Source organism: Gigantopelta aegis, chromosome 10 (genome assembly GCF_016097555.1).
Source record: "Gigantopelta aegis isolate Gae_Host chromosome 10, Gae_host_genome, whole genome shotgun sequence".
Taxonomy (NCBI): Eukaryota; Metazoa; Mollusca; class Gastropoda; order Neomphalida; family Peltospiridae; genus Gigantopelta; species Gigantopelta aegis.
In genome coordinates this window covers 87,857,832-87,881,591 of record NC_054708.1, presented here as the reverse complement: position 1 = coordinate 87,881,591, position 23,760 = coordinate 87,857,832, and the positions used below count along the sequence as shown (strand labels likewise).

At 40.4% G+C, this 23,760-nt stretch overlaps 1 protein-coding gene across 1 annotated transcript in view; it reads left to right on the top strand.

Annotated features, from left to right (window-relative positions):
* The window catches only part of LOC121383890 (hephaestin-like protein), a 30,088-nt gene extending 6,534 nt beyond the window's left edge, over nucleotides 1–23,554 (top strand). The window contains exons 4-18 of the mRNA XM_041513986.1: nucleotides 3,109–3,436; nucleotides 5,113–5,219; nucleotides 5,275–5,382; nucleotides 5,537–5,644; nucleotides 6,059–6,112; nucleotides 6,510–6,678; nucleotides 14,755–14,891; nucleotides 15,527–15,692; nucleotides 16,271–16,527; nucleotides 17,863–18,068; nucleotides 18,993–19,143; nucleotides 20,050–20,262; nucleotides 20,793–21,003; nucleotides 21,860–22,478; nucleotides 22,928–23,554. Of these exons, the coding sequence (XP_041369920.1) occupies nucleotides 3,109–3,436; nucleotides 5,113–5,219; nucleotides 5,275–5,382; nucleotides 5,537–5,644; nucleotides 6,059–6,112; nucleotides 6,510–6,678; nucleotides 14,755–14,891; nucleotides 15,527–15,692; nucleotides 16,271–16,527; nucleotides 17,863–18,068; nucleotides 18,993–19,143; nucleotides 20,050–20,262; nucleotides 20,793–21,003; nucleotides 21,860–22,478; nucleotides 22,928–23,251 (3,158 nt within the window). The 3' untranslated portion in view covers nucleotides 23,252–23,554. The remainder of the gene's footprint in view (nucleotides 1–3,108; nucleotides 3,437–5,112; nucleotides 5,220–5,274; nucleotides 5,383–5,536; nucleotides 5,645–6,058; nucleotides 6,113–6,509; nucleotides 6,679–14,754; nucleotides 14,892–15,526; nucleotides 15,693–16,270; nucleotides 16,528–17,862; nucleotides 18,069–18,992; nucleotides 19,144–20,049; nucleotides 20,263–20,792; nucleotides 21,004–21,859; nucleotides 22,479–22,927) is intronic.
* Nucleotides 23,555–23,760: the final 206 nt, after the last annotated feature.

The following is a 23,760-nucleotide window of genomic DNA, read 5'->3' as shown; positions in this document are numbered from 1 at the left end:
ACACATACGAATATATAGAAATACAGACAGACAACAAACACAAATATATAGAAATATAGATAGATAGATTAGATAGATATTGATATAGATAGATAGACAGACAGACAAACAGACACACATGCGCATAGATAGAAATACAGACAACCAAACACACACACACACACACACATACAAATAGATAGAAATATGGATAGATAGATAGATAGATAGATAGATAGATAGATAGATAGATAGATACAAGACACACAGACAGACAGACAAACACAGAGCCACACAAACACACAGACATATATATAAAAATACAGACAGACAAACACAAATAGATAGACAGACAGACATACATACAGACAGACAGACAGACAGACAGACAGACAGATAGACAGATAGATAGATAGATAGATAGACAGACAAACAGACAAATATATAGAAATATGGATAGATAGATCGATCGATATATATATATATATATATATATATATATATATATATATATATATATATATATATATATAGATAGATAGATAGATAGATAGATAGATAGATAGATAGAGAGAGAGAGAGAGAGACAGACAGACAGACAGACAGACAGACAAATAGACAGACAGACAAACAGACACATATATAGAAATATAGATAGATAGATAGATAGATAGATAGATATATAGACAGACAGACATACAGACAAATACAGACATACAGACAGACATACAAATAGACAGACAAACATATAGACAGATAGATAGATAGATAGACAGACAAATAGATAGAAATATGGATACACAGATATATAGACAGACAGACAAATAGACAGACAGACAGACAGACAGATAGATAGATAGATAGATAGATAGATAGATAGATAGATAGATAGATAAATAAGCGAATTCAGGCCTGGTTATTACTTGGATGTGAAACCATCTGTCTTCAAGAAAGAAAGAAACAAAATTATATGTATGTATGTGTGTATATATATATATATATATATATATATATATATATATATATATATATATATATATATATATATATATATATATGTATGTATGTATGTATGTAGATAGATAGGTAGGTAGATAGAAAGAGGGAAAGACAGACAGACAGACACACACACACACACACACACAGCCACACTGACAAACACACAGACGGATATATAGAAATACAGACAGACAGACAAACACAAATATATAGAAATATAGATAGATAGATAGATAGATTAGATAGATATTGATATAGATATAGATAGACAGACAGACAAACAGACACACATGCGCATAGACAGAAATACAGACAACCAAACAGACACACACACACACACAAATAGATAGAAATATGGATAGATAGATAGACAGATAGATAGATAGATAAATAGACAGGCAGGAATGCAGGCAGGAAGGCAGGCAGGCCAGCAGGCAGGCAGGAGGCAGATAGATAGAACCACCAACCTACCTCTCTTCCTCAAAAAGATGCACGCACGCACACATACTTTCTTACAGTCACGAAAGAATATTCTACGATCATTGATGACAAATAGCTATTTGTATCCAAGCGGCGGGATCGAACCTGTGACCTAATGCACTTAAAGCGCAAGTTATACCACAAGAATAAACACCAGTAAAATATATATTTAGTTATTAGTATATATTAAATGATGTAAATAATAATTTCAGGTGTGTTAGACGATCAGGCCAGGTGACGTGGAACTGACAGGGAGTATGTATTGGTGGTCAAGAGATGATTGAGATATTAGATGACGTAACTAATGATTTACAGGTGTGTTAGACGATCAGGCCAGGTGACGTGGAACTGACAGGGAGTATGTACTGGTGGTCAAAAGATGATTGAGATATTAGATGATGTAACTAATGATTTACAGGTGTGTTAGACGACCAGGCCAGGAGATGTGGCACTAACAGGGAGTATGTACTGATGGTTAAGAGATGATTGAGATATTAGATGATGTAAATAATAATTTCAGGTGTGTTAGACGATCAGGCCAGGTGACGTGGAACTGACAGGGAGTATGTACTGGTGGTCAAGAGATGATTGACATATTAGATGATGTAACTAATGATTAACAGGTGTGTTAGACGACCAGGCCAGGAGACGTGACACTGACAGGGAGTATGTACTGGTGGTCAAGAGATGATTGACATATTAGATGATGTAACTAATGATTTACAGGTGTGTTAGACGACCAGGCCAGGAGATGTGGCACTAACAGGGAGTATGTACTGGTGGTTAAGAGATGATTGAGATATTAGATGATGTAAATAATAATTTCAGGTGTGTTAGACGATCAGGCCAGGTGACGTGGAACTGACAGGGAGTATGTACTGGTGGTCAAGAGATGATTGACATATTAGATGATGTAACTAATGATTTACAGGTGTGTTAGACGACCAGGCCAGGAGATGTGGCACTAACAGGGAGTATGTACTGGTGGTTAAAAGATGATTGAGATATTAGATGATGTAAATAATAATTTCAGGTGTGGTAGACGATCAGGCCAGGTGACGTGGAACTGACAGGGAGTATGTACTGGTGGTCAAGAGATGATTAACATATTAGATGATGTAACTAATGATTAACAGGTGTGTTAGACGACCAGGCCAGGAGACGTGACACTGACAGGGAGTATGTACTGGTGGTCAAGAGATGATTGACATATTAGATGATGTAACTAATGATTTACAGGTGTGTTAGACGACCAGGCCAGGAGATGTGGCACTAACAGGGAGTATGTACTGGTGGTTAAGAGATGATTGAGATATTAGATGATGTAAATAATAATTTCAGGTGTGTTAGACGATCAGGCCAGGTGACGTGGAACTGACAGGGAGTATGTACTGGTGGTCAAGAGATGATTGACATATTAGATGATGTAACTAATGATTAACAGGTGTGTTAGGCGATCAGGCCAGGTGACGTGGCACTGACAGGGAGTATGTACTGGTGGTCAAGAGATGATTGAGATATTAGATGATGTAACTAATGATTAACAGGTGTGTTAGACGATCAGGCCAGGAGACGTGGCACTGACAGGGAGTATGTACTGGTGGTCAAGAGATGATTGACATATTAGATGATGTAACTAATGATTTACAGGTGTGTTAGACGACCAGGCCAGGAGACGTGGCACTGACAGGGAGTATGCACTGGTGGTCAAGGCTTTCGATGAGAATCTCAGCTGGCTCGCCACGTCTAACTCGGCGAAATGCGGACAACCACGTTCGTGTCTCCACCCACACGACGTGGACGACTTCAGGAAGAGCAATATCATGTACTCCATCAACGGCTTAATGTATGGACACCTGCGTGGACTTGACGCATGCGCGGGAGATAACATCACATGGTACATTATTGGCATGGGGAATGAGATCGACATCCACTCGATTCACTTCCATGGTCAGACGTTGCATTATGAGCACCACAGGTGAATAGTTACCCCCCCCCCCCCCCCCCGACGTTCCCTCAAAGATAATCAATAAATGAAAGAAAAATAATGCTGACAAAATAATTTTAAACTATACCTGTATGTTAGTTTAAGCGTTTAATGGTGTATTTAATATTCAAAAGGTAATTGTATGCGATATCAATTATATTTGTTAAAGAACAACAATAAATCAATCTGTTTGATTAGAAATGACGGTACACATTACACGATTATGGGTCTATGTTTATAAAGTACAGTTTATTTTGTTTAACGTCATCATTGGAGCACATTGGTTAACTAGTTATCGGCGTTACACTGGATGGCAACTACTTGATATTTCTGAAACAGTCTTCAGAGAAACCCCGCTACACGTGTCCATTAGCAGTAAAGAAGCCAACCCCTCCCTCCTCCTCCCACAGTTTGTAATTCCAACACGACCACAGTTTGTAATTCCAACACGACCACAGTTGTAATTCCAACACGGCCACAGTTTGTAATTCCAACACGACCACAGTTTGTAATTCCAACACGACCACAGTTTGAGTTTCTCTCAGTTAGACATCTAACGGCGTGATTAAACAATATGCTAGTGGGAGTGTTTATCTTCATACTAACATTTAGTTTTTTCCATTTTTTTGAAGCTGTCCTTTTTCTAGTTTGTGTCAAGGAAACAAAAAAAAAAAAAAAAATGTCAGGCTTTGGTGAAATGATCAATTTTGACAAATCCAACATCTTGGTGTTAGTAGGAGGTCAACTAAAAGAGGTGCATACCATGCAAATTAGTCAGTGGTTTAAGGATATCAGTAATACAAGCACACCACATAAACAAATCTTGGATACAAATGTCAGACACAAAAATCTTTAGACTTGTTAAGATAATATATATACAGAACTTCACATACTCGTTTATTTTGCAAAAGAACATACCGCGAGACCGCGTAACGTAGCGGTCTCGTGGTATATATTCCTGCGCAAAATAAACTCGTGCAATAAATAGGAAGCGAAAACAACGTATGTGAAGTTCTGTATTTATTACATACTTTCTTTTTAGTTTTAATTTAACGTCATAATAACACTTTGTTAAATCTATGATCAAAACTCCTTTCATGGATTTGCTTAACGTTAAGAATCATACTCTGTGGCAGTCTTGTGTAATGTTTCAAATACGATGTGACGTAATTTGTAAATCATATATGACGTCAGTAAATATAAGGCGCTAACTGCAGTAAAAATAAAAAGGGAATTTCCCATTTAAAAGTGTCGGTCCAGATTACACATGTGTAATACAAAGTAAATATATTACACTGATTGAAAATGTCTTTATCACAGTAGTAAGATTGAATAAGGTATGTAATAAAAATCGATGGATGCTCGGAAAACAAAGACCATCTACTGTGCCAGAAAAATAGTTGTTAAAAGTAGAACCGAAGCTAGTTCAAACGAGTTACTTGTCCCACCCCATGCTGCCGTGTACAAGTATGCGTATGTGATATCCCAATCTGATAAAATCCGCTCCACCGGTAGTTAAAGACCCATTGGAGGTGTTCTAATCAGATTGGTCATATCCATATGCGTGCATCGCTGACACAAGCTACTGCATATGTAATCAATTTTGTATGTGAATAATTGAAAGTATTCTCTGGATCACTGATAAAATGTATTATTATTATATTCAGTGGAGACACTGTTCCTGTATTTCCCGCCATCTTTAAGACGGCTCGAATGACAGCAGGCCTTCCAGGACGATGGCTCGTCAACTGTATGGTGTCGGAACATTTCAAAGGTAAACACTTGGCAGGCAGCTTTCATCAACTGTATGGTGTCGGAAAACTTCACAGGTAAACACTGGCAGGCAGCTTTCATCAACTGTATGGTGTCGGAACACTTCACAGGTAAACACATGGAGGCAGCTTTCATCACCTGTATGGTGTGGGAACACTTCACAGGTAAACACTGGCAGCTTTCATCAACTGTATGTTGTCGGAACACTTCACAGGTAAACACTGGCAGGCAGCTTTCATCAACTGTATGGTGTCGGAACACTTGACAGGTAAACACTGGCAGCTTTCATCAACTGTATGGTGTCAGAACACTTAACAGGTAAACACTGGCAGGCAGCTTTCATCAACTGTATTGTGTCGGAACACTTCACAGGTAAACACTGGCAGGCAGCTTTCATCAACTGTGTGGTGTCGGAACACTTCACAGGTAAACACTGGTAGGCTGCTTTCATCAACTGTATTGTGTCGGAACACTTCACAGGTAAACACTGGCAGGCAGCTTTCATCAACTGTGTGGTGTCGGAACACTTCACAGGTAAACACAGGCAGCTTTCATCAACTGTATGTTGTCGGAACACTTCACAGGTAAACACTGGCAGGCAGCTTTCATCAACTGTATGGTGTCGGAACACTTGACAGGTAAACACTGGCAGCTTTCATCAACAGAACACTTGATAAGGTAAACACTGGCAGGCAGCTTTCATCAACTGTATTGTGTCGGAACACTTCACAGGTAAACACTGGCAGGCAGCTTTCATCAACTGTGTGGTGTCGGAACACTTGACAGGTAAACACTGGTAGGCAGCTTTCATCAACTGTATTGTGTCGGAACACTTCACAGGTAAACACTGGCAGGCAGCTTTCATCAACTGTGTGGTGTCGGAACACTTCACAGGTAAACACAGGCAGACAGCTTTCATCAACTTGTTTATACTGGACAGGCGAGATGTAGATAATCAGACACGATGGATCGCAGGATCGATCGCCCGCGATGGACTCGGTTTTCATTCCTGTCCAAATTAGTTTCTAATGTCTAGCACACCAAAGGTCGTGGTATGTGCTGTCATGTCTATGGAAAAGTGCATATAAAAGATCGTTTGCTGCTCCTAGGAATGAGTAGCCTATATGGCGACAGTGGGTGTCTCTCTTAATTTTTCTTCGTTTTTCTTTAACCTCTCCCTCTTTCTCTCTCTCTATCCTTCTCCTGCCTTTCCTCTTCCCCCTAAGTATCAAACTATCAAATGTAATCACCAAACAGTAATTGTTTAAATTGTTCCTATCCTATCTTTCAGGAGGAATGTCGGCATTCTTAAACATTTCCGACTGTGGAAAAACAACAAAGGTTAGGACCGGAAGCGGAAACAGCCGGTGGTACTACTTAGCCGTTGAGGAAGAAGATTGGGATTATGGTCCCTCAGGAATGAACAAACCAACAGGAAGTTTGCTAAACCAGACTGGGAGGTAGACAGCATCGTTAGTTAAATTAGATCCCTGATACATAATATAATACTTTGACAAGATCAGAAGCAACATTCACTCAACATCCAAACCAGCATGTCTAACTAAACAGAAACCTCTCGTTTTACTTACTCGGAGTCTCATCTACACTGCAGTCCATTTCCGCCTATCTGGGAACGAACTCCGACATCTGTATCCTTGTTCAGCTCAGGCCTTTATCGAAATCTCCTTCGGATTCTATTCCAAACAGAAAGGCGAGACGTAGCCCAGTAGTAAAGCGCTCGCTTGGTGCGCGGTCGGTTTGGGATCGATCCCCGTCAGTGGGCCCATTGGGCTATTTCTCGCTTCAGCCAGTGCACCACGACTGGTACATCAAAGGCCGTGGTATGTGCTATCCTGTCTATGGGATGGTGCATATAAAAGATCCCTTGCTGCCAATCGAAAAGAGTAGCCCATGAAGTGGCGACAGCGGGTTTCCTCCTTCAATATCTGTGTGGTCCTTAACCATATGTCTGACGCCATATAACCGTAAATAAAATGTGTTGAGTGCGTCGTTAAATAAAACATTTCTTTTCCTTTCCTTTCCCAACAGAAATGATGCTGTGAATGCGAAAAAAATTTTATTTCGTCATTTTGATTAGATTAGATTAGATATGTTTTAAACGTGCTCACATACCTTTATGGTTTCGAGCACGCCTATCCCCAGTCCGGCCTCCGATATAATCGGTGGTCTGACTCGGGGCAGGAAAAACCTAACTATAATAAAATTTTGAAATTTTAAACTGGAGGTCAAAAAGAGTTAATATATTATGTCGACATTAATAATTTTGAATGCGTTCCCAAAAGAAATACAGAAATCCCTACTCTACACCTATATAATTATTTAAAATTAACGCAAATTTAGATGGGGAAGTCTAAAAGTAAAAATACAAACATTATAATTTATTTAAAAAACAACAAAAAAACAACAACATTTATTTAGTCCCCAGAGGCAAGGGAAAGGGTAGAGGGGTAAGCCTGGCCCACAGAAAAGTTATATTGAATTTAATATTTATTTAAAATGATTACCAATCGTATTTCGGGCCTTGGTGTGACCAGGAGGAAGGGGGGGGGGGGGGGGGGGGAGGGGGCGAGAAGTGGGGCCGGAACTTTCACAGAAACCTACAGCCAAACCGCCTACGCCCTATGGCCCCAAAAAACCTAACCACCGGCACCACAACCACACCCCCCACCCCCCACCCCACCGTGTCCAACCGCAGCTCGATCCAGTCATGGCAATCATTTGTAGAAGGTCACTAGTAAAGTGACCTAAAGCTTTAGTAGAAGGTCACTAGGAAAGTGTCCCAACCCAGTTACCTGCCCTGTTTAATTATATAATTGTTTAATTAAAATCTAAAACATAGTTAAAATAATGATAAAAAATATAAAACAGATTAAATGAGCGAGCATGCCAGTAACCTACATTATATTTTATTTTATTTTATTTTTAAAATAGATATTAAACAAATTAAAAAAGACGAACTATATACATGTATAAGGTGCAGTTTCCGGAACGGGGAGGGGATTACTGCCAGATAAGCCTCCCCCCATAATCCAAGCAACAATCACACATTCAATCATACAACATATATACATTACACAACAAAAATTAAAACTAATCGGCTAAAGATAAAACCCCGCCCAGCCCCCCCCCAGACAAAACGGGGGGCAAGGCGGAGAAACCCCAACCAATCTAATACATTACACAACAAAACAAAACAAAAAGTAAAAGTAATTGGCTAAAAATAAAACCCCGCCCGGCCCCCCAAATAAAACGGGGGGGGGGGGCAAGGCGGAGAAACCCCAACCAATTTAAATATTATTAAAAAAAAAAAAAAAAAAAAAAAATATATATATATATATATATTTAACTGCACCCCCCCCCCCCACTAAAATGTGTGTGTGGGGGGGGGGGGGGGGGGGAAGCAACGGGCATACAAATAAAATAAAATAATATAGAGTTAAAATTTATTATATATTAAAAACTACAATAAACAAGTAGCCAAAAAGATTAGCCTATAGATACCCAGTGTTATCCCAAGTATAACCCTAGAATTGTACAACAAGAAGGTGAGAATTACCCCTAGCTTAATATTATAATGAGAAAATAAGGTTAATTAATAATAAAAAAAATTTAAAAAAAAATTATTAAATTCCGGGGAGAGCGACTGGGGGGTAAGAAAGGAAAAATAAATATTAATTTTAATTTTATTTTAATAGTTTTAATTCATCCAGGTACCGGACTAAGCGAGATAGCACTCCCAAAACGCATACCCTAATGGACATTACGTGCATATAATAAGGGGGAGTCCCAGTCGGGGCCGGAGAAGCAACAACCAAGTATTGCCCCCGACCCCCGGGAACTTTCCAAATGCGATTCCAGGACCGCCGCTCGGTGCTGTTTACCTGCTTATGAGCCCGGCGCCCAGATGCAATTTAATAGAAACAAAACATTAGATAAAATATTACAAATAAATGATACATGGTAAATCAAATATTTAGATATTAACCTTTGTCTCCATCACATAGGCCATTAATAACCTATCTATAGTTAATTTATACTGTTTATTTGGATTTAATAAAAATTTTGGATTAAAAACAATATTATTTTTATGAAAAAGGTTTTTTAATTTAGTTCTGTTATTTGTATATTTATTGCAGAAGAATAAAAAATGATTTACATCTTCTGCCACATTACAATGGGTGCAATTAGGACTGCTACTTTTTTTCATTTTAAATTTAGTTTGGTTTAAAGCGACAGAAACACCCATACGTAATCTAGTAATTATTTTAGTAGATTTAATATTAAATGATATAGGACCATGTGAGGAGACAACAGGTTTAATATTAGCGTGCCATGCTCTCGTCCTATGGTTCCACTCTGTTTGCCATAGACGGTCAACGCATGGCACAATTATTGAATAAATTTCACTATAATTATACTTAATTTTAACCTTAACTTCCTCATCCAAAACGGCTCTTTTAGCACACTGATCAGCCATTTCATTGCCATGGATACGAACATGAGCGGGTACCCACTCAAAGACGACCTCCACCCCTGCCTGAACAATTTTATTGTAAAACCCGATAATATTTTTAACAATTTCGGGCCTGACACTGCGGGAACCATCTATGGCATTAAGGGCACTCAAACTGTCAGATAATATTATAAATTTATTTTGGTCGTCCAGTTTATTATGGTTATTTAAAATCCACACCAGGGCATATTGTATAGCCAACAGCTCCGTGGTGTAGACCGAAACATTATCAGTCAGTCTGGCTCTATAATAACTATATCCATTTAATTCCTTGACGGCAAAGGCCATACCAGTTCTTCCATTTATGGGGTTCTTGGAGCCGTCTGTATAAATTTGTAAATAATTTTTGTATCTTTCCCCCATAATAATTCTAAAAAGAGTATTTTTAAACACTGGTAGGTCTATTTGTGCTAATTCATTTTTAATAAAAAGATTTACCTTAGGGGGTATAAGAACCCATGGGGCTTTGAATCTAGCACTACAATCACTTATAGGTAGATTCGCCACCCCAAAATCATTAGCAAAACGTAATAGATAAGAATAAATGGATATATTGGAGTCCCTGACTGACTGAGTATGTAGGGAAGTAAGTTTATTTATTGGGTTATCTCTAACCAAGTTTTTAGTTTTATATAAATGTTTTAGTCCCTGCTTTATTCTTCTAAGGGTAAGTGGTAGCACTCCAAGTTCAGCTAGGACACTATCATGGGGCGTGCAAACAGAAGCTCTAGTAATAGTACATAGTGCCCTGTTATACACGCTCTCAAGCCTCCTAAGCTGGGTGTCACTGGCACACCCAAAGGCCTGCGCACCATATTGAAGTCTTGAGACAATGAATGCCTCAAAAATCATGAGCAGAGTTTTCCTATCATTGCCCCATGGGACAGCTGATAATACTTTTAATAAATTTATATAATATTTACAATTGCCAACTACATTGGCTATATGCTCGACAAAAGAGAGACGCTGGTCAAAGGTCACTCCCAAAAAGCGGACCGATTTGACTTGAGTAATTTCTTTACTATCATACATTAAATGGGCTGACCGATTCTGCCCAGAAAAGAAATAGAACAAGTTTTAGATTGGGAAATGGTAACCCCCCAGTCCTCAGACCAATTTTGTAAAACATTTAAATCCGACTGGAGGTCTGTTTTAACCAATTCAAAAGTATTCCCTACCCTCCAGAAGGCTGTATCGTCCGCGAACAGACCGATACTTAATTGAGAATTTTTAGATACATTGTCAGTGAGTGATTTTGCCAAATCATTAATAAAGATGCCGAATAACGTTGGAGCTATCACTGACCCCTGGGGGATGCCATTTTCCAGTTCCAAACAGGGTGAAGAATAACCTTTAAATATTACCGTAAAACTTCTATTATTTATAAATCGATCAATAAAATTAAACATAGATCCTCTTACACCCATTTTATATATTTTTTGTAACAATCCGTGCCTCCAGACCATGTCGTATGCCTTTTCAATGTCCACGAAGACACCGGCCACCTTGTGTTTCCTCCTAAAGGCGTTTTTTACCTCGGTCTGTAAACGAACAAGATGGTCAGTGGTAGAGTGAAACCCACTTTGAAACTCTGTAAATTTTTATTGAGCTCCAGGAAGTGGGTAAGGCGAATATTAACCATATACTCCATGGTCTTGCAGACACTGGATGTCAATGAAATCGGACGGTAATTTTTTGGATCCGTAAGGTCCTTTCCCCTCTTTGGGAGAGCAAACACTTCTGCGTGCTTCCAATTGAGGGGAAGGTACCCTTGTTTCCAAATTAAATTAAACAACTCCAAGAAAAGTTCAAGTATATTGGTGGGCATATGTTTAAAAATAAATAACTAAATTTATCTGGCCCTGGGGCTGAGCCTTTACGATGCTGAAAAGCTTTGAGCAATTCTTGGAGTGTAAATGGAGTGTCATAATCGTTCCCGCTTTCACGGAACTTGGAATTCAGGGGAATTTTATTATATTGTTCCATAAATATTTTACGTTTTTGAAATTTTTTAGAAAAATTAGCAGTTGCAGAATTTTGTTTAAAAATTGCTCCCAGAATATTTACTTTATCCTGATTTGTTGTATATATTTTACTATTTTTTAAAATATTAGAAAAACTGCCCGGTTTCCCCTGAATTCTTTTGATCCTAGACCAGACCTCCCCACCAGTCGTGCCTTCGCCAATAGAGCTGACAAATTTCTCCCATGAGGCCTTTTTTTCCTTAGCTATTGTATGGACAAGTTTATATTTAGCATTCTTAAATTTATTTATATTTTCCTCATTTTTATGTTTTTTAAGTTTATTTCTTAATTTATTTCTTTCTTTTTTAAGTAAATTCAACTCATCGGTCCACCAAGGGACCGAGTTTATTCTACCTTTTTTCCCTCTTACCGGTATAGTTTTTAAAGCAATATCAATTATAGTTTTAATTAATTTATCATTAAAAATATCAATATTAGTATTTATAATCTGCTCAGGATTAATATCGGCACACATACTCTCAAAACGTGGCCAATCAGCTTTACTAAAATTCCAATTATGTTTTTGTTTATTCGGTTCTTCCCAAAGACAGTTTTTATTAAAAACGGTTTTAACAGGGAGGTGGTCACTACCAAATTCATTGAGCACTTCCCACTCACACTTAGCTGCCATGCCCCTTGAAATAAGGGTGACGTCTAGACATGACCAAGTGTGATAAGCATCTGAGAGAAAAGTCGGGGTGCCATCATTTAAACAGACCAAATCATTACTATCCATTAAATTTTCAAGTATTTGGCCTGAAGCATTGGTAACTTTCGAGCCCCAAACAGAATTATGACTATTAAAATCACCTGTAATTATTACATCCAAATTACTGTTACCAATAATTTTTGAATAATCATTAACATTTATTTTAGCATTACTGGCACCCGGATGTACATAAAAATTAAATATATTAAAATTATAATTAAGGCCATGTATAGACACGCCAAAAGATTCAATATTGGGATGAGTGGCAACATGTGGAAGTCTAGAGTGGGCGATGCCCTCCTTAATGAATGTAGCTATGCCCCCCCCCCCCCCCCCCCCCTAGAAGTGACCCCACTATTGAAAAAGAGACCAGTATAGCCTGAAATTTTATAATCTAAAAATACTTTTGATTGCCTCTGTTTATTTGTTAAATTAGTGATCCAGGTCTCTTGAATGGTGATCACATCAAAATTATTATTATTATCAGTTAAATATTTTTTTAATTCAGGCCCATGTGTGCGCAAACCTTTGGCGTTCCACTGTACCACTGTTAGACCTTTAATAACATTAGCATTATTCTTATTAAATTTACAGTTACTATTGTTATTATTAATATTATTATTACTATTTATCACTACTTTAGATCTTGTACCCATTATAGGGGACGAAACAATACTAAGTTAGAGTTAAATAAAATTATATGCAACCTAGTTAACTGTGTTGTTAATGTCTTGCAACAGGTCAACCAAGTTGCGTTCCCTAAACCATTTAATAGTTCTAGACTGGACCGACCCTAGTTCTATTTTAACAGCTAAGTACCTGTCACAGTTTGACATGCCACTTTAGTGGCTTCCTCATGTCAGCAATATTGTATTTGGAAGGGGGGGGGGGGGTAATTTTAAGTGCTCCATCCAAATAAGGCCTGACATTCTAACGAACTCGAGCTTACTAACCTGATTATCTACGTTACCATTATAGATGATCCCCCCCGAGTTCTAATGGGTCTTTCCTGGGTCAGTTTGGGTGGGGGTGGGGGGGGGGGGCACGATTTACCAATGGGGGAAAAGAGCGAACAGAGGCGGGGGGTGCAGCTGGAACTCCCACGTCTCCACCATGATGGCGAACTCTTATCTTGGAGTCCGCCAACACCCTGATAGCTTTTATGTGCTCCGGGCATTCCTTAGAATGAGTGCAATGAGGACCCCGACAGTTCGCACAGAAGATTTCTCTTGTGCACGGACTGTCCGGGTACCTCTTGGGGTGGCTGGCCCCACACCGGAAGCATATAGGATGTTCCCTAGTAGATCTGCACCTCTTAACAGAGTGACCCCACCTCTGACACTTTGCACATTTAATGGGTTTATCCAAATAATTTTGCATATGAAATCCTATGCCATTAATTAAAATAATATCCACTTCCGTAGGGCGGGACAGGAGGATATCAATATAGCCATTATGCCAAACAGTGATATTGGCTATTTGCAAATCACTGTTTGCCTTCCTGGCCCTAATGAGAATATCAATCCCCTTGGCCCCCACTAAATTGGTTTTGGCTATACGCCGCAACCCAAGATTTGGGGGTACTGCAGCCCACTGCCTGCCAGTTGCCCCCACCCCTCCTCCCCTGTTAACTGCCTGAAAGGGGGTCTGATTAGAATTAGAGGCGGGGACAGACTGCATTGGAGCAGCACTCCCCCCTTCTCTAGCCGGTGTAACCTGTTTATAAAAGGGGGCGGTACCCTCCTGAATCCGCCCTGGGTTGGATGAGAGGGGGGGGGGGGGGGGAAATGTTCGAAGTCCATCTCAACCTCCATGCCAATTAGAGGGAGGCTTCTATTATGTTTAGTAGACGGGAGTTGAACTTTATTTTTTTATCTTGGGGCGTTTAATTTTGGGCACCAATTCGATATCCTTCTTTAAAAAATCTGAGTTTTGAGGTGAGCCCCCCGAACCAGACCCTGGCGAACATGAATTTTTTCTTTTCTTTTTTTTGTCCAAAACCTTGGTAAAGCCGTCTACGAGTTTTCCTTGGGGCTCCAACTGATATACTTCCTCTTGCCAGAAGCCTAAGGCAGCTGTTGGAGCACCAATGTTTGGCACGGAGACAGCCGGTTTGTTTACATTAACAAACCCCACCGGATCTCCGAAGTACGCTCGGGACCGGAGTCAATAGCAGCCGAAGTAGACACTTCGGCAAAGCTCGTACGAGTCCGGTTACCGAATGAATCGTTGCTGACCAGCCTGTGGAGCCGTTCGCTCTCCCCGACAGACTGACCAGGGCCGGTGCCAGCGCCGCCGGCGAGAGCCCGACAGGACCCATTACCGGCATCCGCCCGCACCCCAGCTCTGGGTTCTGTTTCACACTTCTGCAGTACAACAACAACCGTGTCGGTCACCCGGGGAACGGTCTAATATGAAACAGAGGGCCAAGGGCAGCAAAAGGGGCGTCCACAAGGGTTTTAATGAATGTTTGGCCATCTGTTAATCTAGTAAAGAAAAAAATAGTATCTTTAATGTTTTGATGGGTTGTATTTTGCATGGCAGCTATGGAATGCTGTAAAAACAGCAGTCCATAGGCCGTGGGATCTAGACTTCCAAAAAGTACCCTCCTCAATCCTACAATGTACTTTTTTGTTACTGCTTTAATTTTTTTAACACGGATTGGGAGGGAGGACCGAACTGGTTGCTGGTGGGGATGTTAGAAACTATCTCACCTGTGCTGGACTCTAGATCGGTTTCCTCAACAACAAGAGAAGTATCCGGTTTTCTCTTTCTATTTTCTTTGCTGGGGGGTGGGGCCTGGGGGGTAGAGATGTTCATAAATCCTGACTGTGTTCTAGTCTTCATGCTGTCGTTGTTACTTACCTGTTGAAGACTATCTCTGGCTCTTTTCAGATGAGGGGGTGGGGTGGGTGGGGGGAGGGGGATCTGGGGGATTTTAACAAAGACTTACCATCAGACAGGGTGGGGGACTCCGATCGAGGAGTACCCCCCCCCCCCCTGACTGACTCAATTAAATTTTAGTTCTTTTAAATTGGGAGTGCGGTGTAACGAGGATGGAGGAGTTAAGCCCTTCCCCAACCTCGGAACTGGATTCTGGATCCAAACCCTGTCTTTCTCCGGTGCAGTGTACAGACCCCCCGAGGTGTCAGACGGCAATTCTGAAATACCGCTGACATCCAAGGAGAGGTCCGACTTGGAGATACGGTTGGAAATATGCTGTGATATTTCCCGCCCCTCCCCCCCCCCCCCGGGATGTTCCGTTGGCCACACTATAATTATTTGGCCTAATAGGTGCATCCCGGGGGTCGGGTGTATCAATTTTAGATTTCTTTTTTGCCGGAGTCGACGAGCTGGGTGGAAACCATGCAACGTGTGTATGATCCCACTCACCTCCCTCCCCATTTCTAATGGAGCGATCGGCAATGGTGGAATTTACCGACTGTACGCCAGCTGTTATTTTTGACAAACTCTCGTTGAGCCGGTCAAATGCCCGGTCAACGGAGTTCTTTGGCTGAGACATTTTATACACAATCAATATTGCTATAAGCTAATAAAATAAAGTAATTAGGGGGTCAGTATTCGGTGAAAACAACGGTATCTGGCAATACACGTGCTATCACGGAATATTGAGCACTTTGGCTACACGAGGTAAACAAACAGTACAAAACAGGACGAAATAGCAAAATACAACAATTTAGACAAGGACAAAGACAAATAACAGCTAACAACTTACACACTTACGTCATTTTGATGTAATCTTGTGTGATACGTTTAATTTTCAGTCGATCGGAGCTGTATTTCGCAAAAGGGCCGCTCCGCATTGGCGGAAAATACCGGAAGGTGCGCTACCACCAGTACGACGATTTGTCTTACGTTACAAAGAAGGCTGCTGTCCCCGAGCTGGGCATTCTGGGACCCGTCATCAGGGCTGAGGTGGGGGACGACGTCAACATCGTCCTCCGGAACCGGGCACGACGTCCCTTTTCTTTCTTGGGACACGGTCTTCTCTACGACAACACAGACGAAGGAACGTACGACGGTAAACTGGAGTTGTCGTTTAGTGATAGACATTGGCCGGGAGTGGGGGTGAGGGTGAGGGTGGGGGTGGGGGTGAGGGTGGTAACTAGTCGATAAGCTGACAGAAATAAACATTCTCTAAAGGTGCAGTGTCAAAGCTGCAAAAATATTTATTAACATTTGGTTTGAATTGTAAAAATATAGTAAATCTTTTAGTTCAGAGTGCACATTAAGTCAGTAGTGTTCTTAATGTGCAGGACAAGTTGTTTCCCTCCATTTAGCAAATTTAAAATTGCGGGGACATTTTTGAAGGTTGTCGTTGGAAGACGCAAGTACTTCAATCGGGATTTAGTGAGTACGGCAGGTTATATATTTTTGGTTTGCGTGTCCATTTGTTGCACTATTTCGGTTGAGAAACGGTTGAAACATGGTGCCACAAGTTTTGAATACCAGCTATATGTAGGATAATGTAACCATTTTCGGACGTAAAAAGAACCACACTTTCTACGTCCGTTCGAACTACTTCAACTATGTGCTATAAAAAGTCCTTACGCATGATCGAAATTGATTGCGCTGTGACTCGTTGTAAGATAAATGGTATATAACGACCACATTGTAAATATACACTTAGCGATATATTACACTTAAAACTAAGATATAGAACCTTTAATTTCGATGCCGTGAAAATCAGAGCCGTAATTAGCAAGGAAGGAGGGGATCGGAAAGGGGCAGAACATAACAGAACAGAACAGAACTTTATTACACCCAGGCCGTTAGGCAACGGCATATGGGGAAATATGAATAATTACATAATATAATATGTGACAAGACAGGACAGGGTTTACAGGAGAACATTAAATAGTAAATAATATAGTATATGAATAGTTAAAATTATATAAATACATTAATACTGAAATACAACGAGTGGATATAACAAAAATACATATATACAATAAGACAATAATATTCGGCATAGTAGAGTAATTGAAGTTCATTATATAATTTGTTATACAATGTCATGTACTACTATATTGCAGTTGCCTCCAAAACAAAAATACGGAAAAGTGATATGTATGCTTAGCCGGAGAATCCTGTAATGCCATGTGTTGATTTGGATTCTTTTTAATCATACTTTTCCGCTAGGTACGGCTAACAGAACCGTAGTTTAGTTCTCATTTTATCTACGCTTTAATGTATTCAAATATCTAAACAGGTATGCAGACGTGTTGCAGATTCTGCATGTACTAAATCATGATATCGTCTATATTTAATTGAAAATAACATACGTCCTCTGTTTATTTTGGTTGTACTCGCTGTACATATATCATTTGCAACTTTTGTTATACATCCTACACAGGCGTGTTTCATCACGGAATAGTTCAAGCGGGTGCAATGCACGTGTATCACACGCGCGTACCTGACGATCTACTTCGTGACGCGGATCCTGATTGTATTGTACAACTGTATCACTCCGCTGTGGATGAAGTGCGTGACATCAACTCCGGGCTCATTGGACCTCTGCTAATCTGTAAGCGCGGAAAACTTGGCAGTGGCGGGAAACAGGTATTATAATTAATTTCACACTTCATTATAGTAGTGTCCACACTATCGATATAAACCTGTCTCTACTGTTGGTATGCTATTAAGGAAGGAAGGAAATGTTTTATTTAACGACGCACTCAACACATTTTATTTACGGTTATATGGCGTCGGGCATATGGTTAAGGACCATAGAGGTATTGAGAGAGGAAACCCGCTGTCGCCACTTCATAGGCTACTCTTTTCGATTAGCAGCATGGGATCTTTTTTATGCACCATCCCACAGACAGGATAGTACATACCACGGCCTTTGTTACACCACTTGTGGAGCACTGGCTTGAACAATGGGTCCTCCGACGGGGATCGACCCCAGACCGACCGCGCATCAAGCCAACGCTTTACCACTGGGCTACGTCTCGCCCCTGTTATTAAGGAATACATCACATATATGGCCACATAAAAGGATCCATTGCTGTTATACTAAAGATGTCACTTATATGGCGATTTCATTTCAGGTTTCCTCTCTACAATTTTAAAATAAGTGTATTAAAAATTAATTACCACTGGTTAACTGAGGCGTAATTAGCGGCAATGGGAGGGGGTGGGGGATGTGCTGAAACACAAGTGCGAAGAATGGTAAAATTCCAATCAACCAGAAGTATAAAATGTACATTGTTATATCCCAATGAAGGTCACCTCCGATATTATGTCAGGTGTATCAGTCGGGATAGAAGTGGGCTGTTAGTACGGTGGGAGGCAAATCAAATGATTAGTGTATTGTAAAAATGGGTTATTCTCGGGGGTTTGTCTATTTTAGTTAAATTCATACAACCAATTCTGAATTTGACCAGGCCCACCCCTAACAATAAATAATGTTTTAAAAAAACTAGTTTTGCTTCTAATTTTTTTGCTTTTTCTGTTTACTTGCAAACCCAAAATTATTTTCAGACTGGCATTTCTAAAGAGTTTTTCCTTTTGTTTGCTACGTTCGATGAGAATCTGTCGTGGTATTTGGACGAGAACCTTCAAAAGCACTGCGCAGGCGCGGCGGATATTGACAAGGAAGATGACGACTTCGAGGAATCTAACAGAATGCACGGTTGGTGTAACAAAAGAAACGAATGTTTGTCGACACCCCAGCACACAGTTTAATCACGTCTAACGTAGTATTTGCAAAATCTAGTTTAGATAATGACAAGAAGAAATGTGATACAGTGACATAGGCTACTCCTGTCGAATAGTAAGAGATATTCGACATGCACGTTCACTGAAACAGGAAATACGTACAGTAAACAGTACCTCACCAGATGAAAGTTCGAGGTGCACCCAACTTTTGTTTGCACAATTAACGCTACCAGACCTGCCATTGATGATAAATATGTCTGGGTTTGTTGTGATAAAAATCTTGTTTCACATGGCCACTAAATTTGTGTAATTTAATTTGAACTAGTATCAATGTACGAGCTACTATTGTGCTTGAAATAGTGTGGGGTACTTTTGAAAATACGGTGACAATTTTTGTGCGGAACGATAGTGGTCAAAGACGCGTCCTGTTATGCCCGAAACGAGCAGCTTAACCCCCAGTTGTTTCTCATTTACTTTAAAGGTGATACGGGTAAACGTAGTGTGTTCAATGTGTACGCATACAACAGTGACGTCAATAGTTAATGCGTTTGACACACTCTCAAGATTTCCCCCTAAAAGACTAGTACATGTATATAAAACATTTTACTAGTAAATGTAATTATTTAGTTGTATAGTTGTATTTTTATAGGCATATAGCTGAAGGTATAAACTTTATATTTTTAAGCAAAAATTAATAAATATTTTTGGCGGAAACCTCCATTATTGCAATTATAGCCCCTTTAAGGGTGAATGATCGTGATTGTGTGGTGAACGTTCTCGCCTTCCTGAACGCGCTCCAGCTTGACCTCTATCTTGATGTTTATCTTATTTGATGTTAATCGAGACTACATACTGATCACATGCATCCTTGTGTCTGCAGGTTTGAACGGGCGGTCATTTCAGAATCTCGAGGGACTGACGATGTGTCTCGGAGACAATGTCACGTGGCACACGATGTCATACGGGTCGGAGACTGGCGTTCAGTCTCCCTATTTCCATGGCAACGCGTACTCTGTGGGCGGGACACACCGAGACACTGGCCATCTGGTGTCGGGTGGAACCGAATCTCTGCTGATGGTTCCTGACAATCCAGGTTCGTTAACTCACTCAGCGTACATAAAACATAAAACTTGGGTATTCATTTAGGGAAGAACTTTCAACACTTTGCCTGTTTGCTCTACTCCTTTAAGTTAATGAGACTCACAACTTTAACAAGTTTAACTAAAATCCTACATTCTTTTTTTTTCTTACGTTTTGTTATTCCTAACATGCATCAAGGGGGACAAGTCTGGTTTGAACATTTATTCAAATGGAACAAACAAAATATTACGGTTAGCCCCCTTTGTTGTCGGAACTGCGTTATTTTGTGACATTTTTATTTAATACTAAACATATATAATTATATACCACTTAACACTTTAAAAATAGATCCAAAGAGGCCCACTTGTTAGTGTTGATACGTTACATACTAGAATGTCTATGTGACTTAAATTAAATAATAGCTGCAGAAAACGGAAATTGAAGGAGGGTGCATCAAGGAAAGACAACTAAACTAAGTGGTCTATTTTAAACGCTTGCATATTAGTGACAGACGTATATTGTGTTTACATCGTGATGTTGTAGGCACGTGGATGGTGACGTCAGACAACACTAACCTGTTCTCGCGCGGGATAACGGCCACGTACACGGTGGCGCCGTGCGGCCGCGACCCCTTGAAGCACTACGTGAGCGGCGTGACCCGGCAATACCTGATCGCGGCGGAAGAGGTACAGTGGGACTACGCCCCCAGCGGCACGGACCACATCACAGGAGCGGACCTCAGACCACCCTCCACGTATTTACCTTACAACACTACATTTCTCACTTTATTAACTAATTAGAAATTACTTACCTTTGTTCCATAGCTACCTGTTCATACCTTTTATCTTTCTTATAAAAGATGTATTTTGAACTAAAACAGTGGCGTAGGAAGGTGCCAAAAAGTGGGAAGAGCGCTGCTAGTGGATCAAGAAAAGTACCCTCCCCACTCCCCTCGCCTCCTACGCCAGTGTAAACCAAAGATGAGGATGACCAAAATACATTGATATATTTCATAACATTCACATCCATTGGCTAAAAACTCCGGTCAGTGACTTTGTGCAGGGTTATAAATAACAATACGCAGAACAAGACGTCAGTTTCATTATGCATTTTAATCGTAGCCAAATGAAAAATTATAGTTTTTAAAAAATAACAGCCGAAAAACATATATTCAAAACTAAAACTCTATGTTAATTTGTCCCAGTATTAAAATTCTAGTAATTTTAAAAGAGAATATAAAAAAATAAGTTGATCTGTATCATCTTTTTATTTTTTTAATCAATGTTTGTGTTTATTGAATGTAGGGACCATATTATTATAACTGATAATATATACCTGTGTAATACAGGCTTTTGAATGGACCGCCAATTATTAGCAATTTAATAAATTATTAGCAATTTAATAAATTTGGTCAGTAAATGTAAAGTAAAATTTAAATTCCAATTAGTCAAATGGTGATAAACATACAAAGGATATGCGAATTTTTAAATTACCATTTTGGTGAATTCATAATAATGTATATTCCCCAAATTTGGCTTTAATTTGCGTTTAGTGTTTTCACGAACGACAGCTTGAGATATGATGTCTTGCATACCTTATTCTGTTTTCAGAAATTTCATATTTACTCGAGACGACAACAACTTTATTGGACGGAAGTACAAAAAGGCAATATATCGCGAGTATACCGACATCACGTTTACCACTCGGAAACCTCGGGACGGCGAGAACATCCATCTCGGCATCATGGGACCGATGATCAAAGCAGAGGTTGGTGACGTCATTGAAATCGTCTTTAAAAACAAAGCCAGCCGCCATTACTCAATACATTCCCACGGACTACTTTACGACAAGGCAAACGCCGGATATTCCTACGCCGACGATTTATTCTTGGAGGCTAAAAAAGGTGTAGCCCCAAATTCTCTGTACATGTATCACTGGCACGTGCCGGAACGTGCGGGGCCGGGACCCGGCGACCCCAACTGCATCCCATGGCTGTATTCGTCTGGCGTGGACACGGCGAGGGACCCGATAACAGGGCTTGTAGGGACCGTGGTCGTCTGCCGGAAGGGGATTCTCGGCGCTCACGGGAAGAGGACGGATGTGGATCGGGAGTTCGCGCTCCTGTTCTCAGTGTTCAACGAGAACCACAGCTGGTATTTGAAGGACAACGTGCAAACGTACGCTCCTGGACGACTCCGTACGTCGTACGAGCATGACGCAGACTTCAAGGTGAGGCGAAGGAAAGGAAGGTAGCATTTGTTTAGCGACTCCTGAACACGTAGTAACTAAGACACATGGGAAAGCAAAATAATATAATATGTTTATCACATTTTAGCACATTTTAAATACAACACAAAGGAGAGAAAAATAATATATGTTTATGGACTCCTCAACAGAACATGTTAAATACAATAAATAAAACCCAAAGTACAGCTAAAGGAATGTTTGTTGAATGACACTTGAGCATGATTAAAGCACAAGACAAGGTATAGGACTGGACCTTTTGTTTGAGCTGGTCAGCAACCACGTGACACTACGGAGGGGAGGGGGGCTCCCCCCCCCCCCCAAACTCCTTTAGTTAAGCCATTACTTTAGCTGTTGAATGGTCTAGTACTATTTCATTTCTGTGCGTGCTTAACACATAGCATTCGTTTTCACACACCTCATTACTTTGGCAGGAAAGCAACAAGATGCACTGCGTGAACGGCCTGATAGCGGCCAACAATGACGGCCTGGTGATGAACGCGGGCGACACGACGGTCTGGTACGTGCTGTCTGTCGGCTCCGAGATCGATCTGCACACGGTCCACTTCCACGGGCACTCGTTCGTGCAGCGCAGCAATCACGGGCACCGCACTGACGTCTTGACTATGTTCCCTAGCAACGCGGAGGCCGTCACCTTGGTGATGGACAATCCCGGGACGTGGATTCTGCACTGTCACGTGCTGGACCACATCACGGCTGGCATGGAAACCGTGTACACAGTCCGAGGGTCGAGTTAGTGACGTGTTGGCGGATCTTCAGCTTCTCTCTTCACAGATGCCTCGCGCCTGGCACGTCCCCCGTGAAACATGACTGATAAAGAGAGTACCTAGATCGAGCTTGACCCCATTGTTAACATTTCCATCACTTGTAGAGCCATTTTAAGGCTATAATAAAATAAATCCTATATTTTTATCCGAGAATACTGCCCGCCTCCAGGTTTTTCATTGGCCAAAAAAGGTTTTTGTTCTTTAAACATATATTATACTCGATGTACGGTATTACCAATTTTATGGAAATATAAAATAAAAACTAAAATTACACCCCAACTCTCATGTTCTGTTTGTGTGTATGTGTCTGTGCGCGCGTGCGGGTGTGTCTATATACACCTATAAACCGGACATCCATTCAACAAAGTAAAATGACCAGTTATTACTGGTGTCAGGTTTTCAAGGGTTTTCAATGACGCACAATCCTCTGCCGTTTATTTTTGCTGGTTTTCTTTTTGTACGCGACGGTATATGTCTCG